The sequence below is a fragment of the Hipposideros armiger genome, unplaced genomic scaffold (assembly GCF_001890085.2).
Source record: "Hipposideros armiger isolate ML-2016 unplaced genomic scaffold, ASM189008v1 scaffold_24, whole genome shotgun sequence".
Classification (NCBI taxonomy): domain Eukaryota; kingdom Metazoa; phylum Chordata; class Mammalia; order Chiroptera; family Hipposideridae; genus Hipposideros; species Hipposideros armiger.
In genome coordinates, this window is record NW_017731374.1 from 6,905,748 (window position 1) to 6,907,877 (window position 2,130).

At 50.2% G+C, this 2,130-nt stretch overlaps 1 protein-coding gene across 5 annotated transcripts in view; it reads left to right on the forward strand.

The window, feature by feature from the left end:
• COL27A1 (collagen type XXVII alpha 1 chain) overlaps window positions 1-2,130 on the forward strand; it is a 141,578-nt gene extending 139,448 nt beyond the window's left edge. For all 5 annotated transcript variants that reach the window (XM_019635911.1, XM_019635910.1, XM_019635913.1 and 2 more), the window contains one exon: window positions 1,119-2,130. In XM_019635911.1, the coding sequence (XP_019491456.1) occupies window positions 1,119-1,265 (147 nt within the window). In that variant the 3' untranslated portion in view covers window positions 1,266-2,130. The remainder of the gene's footprint in view (window positions 1-1,118) is intronic.

Genomic DNA, 2,130 nt, shown 5'->3' on the forward strand with positions numbered 1-2,130 from the left:
GAAGGGCTTGGAGACTCCCACATCCCAGGTACACCCTCCCCTTTCACATTAAGGGCAACTGAACGCAGGGAAGTAAGTGCCTGAGGTCACCTGGTGAGGCCAAGGCAGAGCTGCGATTCAAACCCAAGACTTGGTGGCGCTATTGTGTGCGTTAGACCAGTGGTTCTCAGTGTGGCCCCTGGGATTGGCAGAGCCAGCAGCCCCTGGGAGCTGGTTATAATGCGTATTTTCAGCCCCTTCCCAAACCTACTGAGTCACAAACACTGAAAGTGGGGCCCAGCGATCTGTTTTAACAGCCTCCCTGGACATTCCAGTTCCTGCTCTAGTCCCAGATTCCCTAAATCTGGAAAATGGTTTTCCAACACTGGAAAAAAAACCTGGAAATGAGACGGGATGTTCTTTTCATTTCTTTGACTGACAATTAATTAGAAATGAAATTAAGACAGAATGGCCCGTTTTCTGAGGTCTGTCACCCCCAAAGAGCTTGCCCAGCTGCCTGATCATGTTTCCCGTTTTACAGGTGGGAAAGTTCAGTCACTCAAATACCTGTTTTCCCATCGAAAGCTCTGTGAGGGCAGAGGCTATGCCTTGTTCTCTGCTGCAGCCACAGTGTACAGCCTACTGAAGGCACTCAAGCTTGTTAAACTATCGCTCATGGAACTCTTGCCTTCCGTTCCTCCACGAGCGTGTATCAGCGGCATCTTCTCTGTGTTGCGCCCTGTCCATACACAGTGTATTTGAGGGGCTTTGAGACGGGTGGGGGCAGCTGGAGGAGTTGGAACTTGTGTGGTTAGGGTTAGGAAAGTGGGGTACCAGAGGCCAGGTGTGGCNGTGTGTGTGTGTGTGTGTGTGATGTACATATCCTTTAATCCAGCAAATCTTCTAGAATTTGTTCTAGAAAAATAATTAAAAGTGTGCACAAAAGCTTAGTACAATGATATTCATTACTCATAAGAATAAAAATAGTAGAAGCAATCTAAATGGACAAATACAGGTCATTGCTATGGCGAAATACCATGTGGCCTTTAGAAACCGTGAGGAAGGATGATGGGGAAATGCCCATGACATATGATGAGGACCATAATGGATACACGCGTCCCCTTTTCTTCTACCCTGAGGTCCAGGATGGCCGCTGGCATCAGACGCTCTTCACCTTCCGCACCCAGGACCCCCAGCAGCTGCCCATTGTCAGCGTGGACAACCTCCCTCCTGCCTCATCAGGGAAACAGTACCGCCTAGAAGTTGGACCTGCGTGCTTCCTCTGACCTCTGACCCCTCGGCTCCTCTGGGCCTCAGTAGGGGGGAGGAGGAGGAGGAGGAGGCAAAGGGAGGGTACTTAGGGGCAGATGGGCCCAGGAGAGGCAGCTTACCTGCCAGAGGATCCTAGGGCAGGCCCCAGCTGTTGTCTTCCCAATAGAAGTGGCTGGGGGGTAGCAGGGAACGGGGTGTTCTTGGGAACAACTAATCCCAGCGCAGCTCCAAAGACCAACCAAAGAGCCAGCTCTAGAGCAAGCTGGGCCTGCAGCCTGCCTGAGCCCCGTGGCCTGTCTCCCAGCTCTGCGGCCACCCCTTCCCTCCCCAGCTTCCTGCCCAAAGAGCCCCACGGTTCCAGCCAGCTTGAGGGAAGGGGGCATCTCATCAGCTGGTCCCTGCCAGGGAGCTTTGATGTGCAATATTAGAGAGGAGACATGAAAAACAGGAGAAAAGGAAAGAAAGAAGTATATATATTTTATTTAAACAAACACAAAGAAGGTGCGTTACTATTTTTTTCACCTGGGAAAGAGGTGAGAGGGAGAGAAAGAGCAGCCGGGGGTGGGAAGCAATAGAGATCCTCGGGGCTGGGGGCGCCCACGTTTGCTACCTCCCACTGTGAAATCGCTGGTGCTCGCAATTGTCTCGCAGTGTATGTGATTTTTTAGGGAAAAAAACAAAACAAAACGCTATTTAAGATTCTGAAGGTGCTACCATTGTTGCCACAGACTTTGAAGAAACATTTTGATGTGGGCTATCCACATTTTTCTCTCTCCTCCAAATGACAAAGTTTGGAGAATTTAAAATTTTTTTCTTTCTTAGCATCGCCCTTGTGCTCATCAGGTAATCTGCTAAGGAAGGTGGGGAAAGGAAAAACGA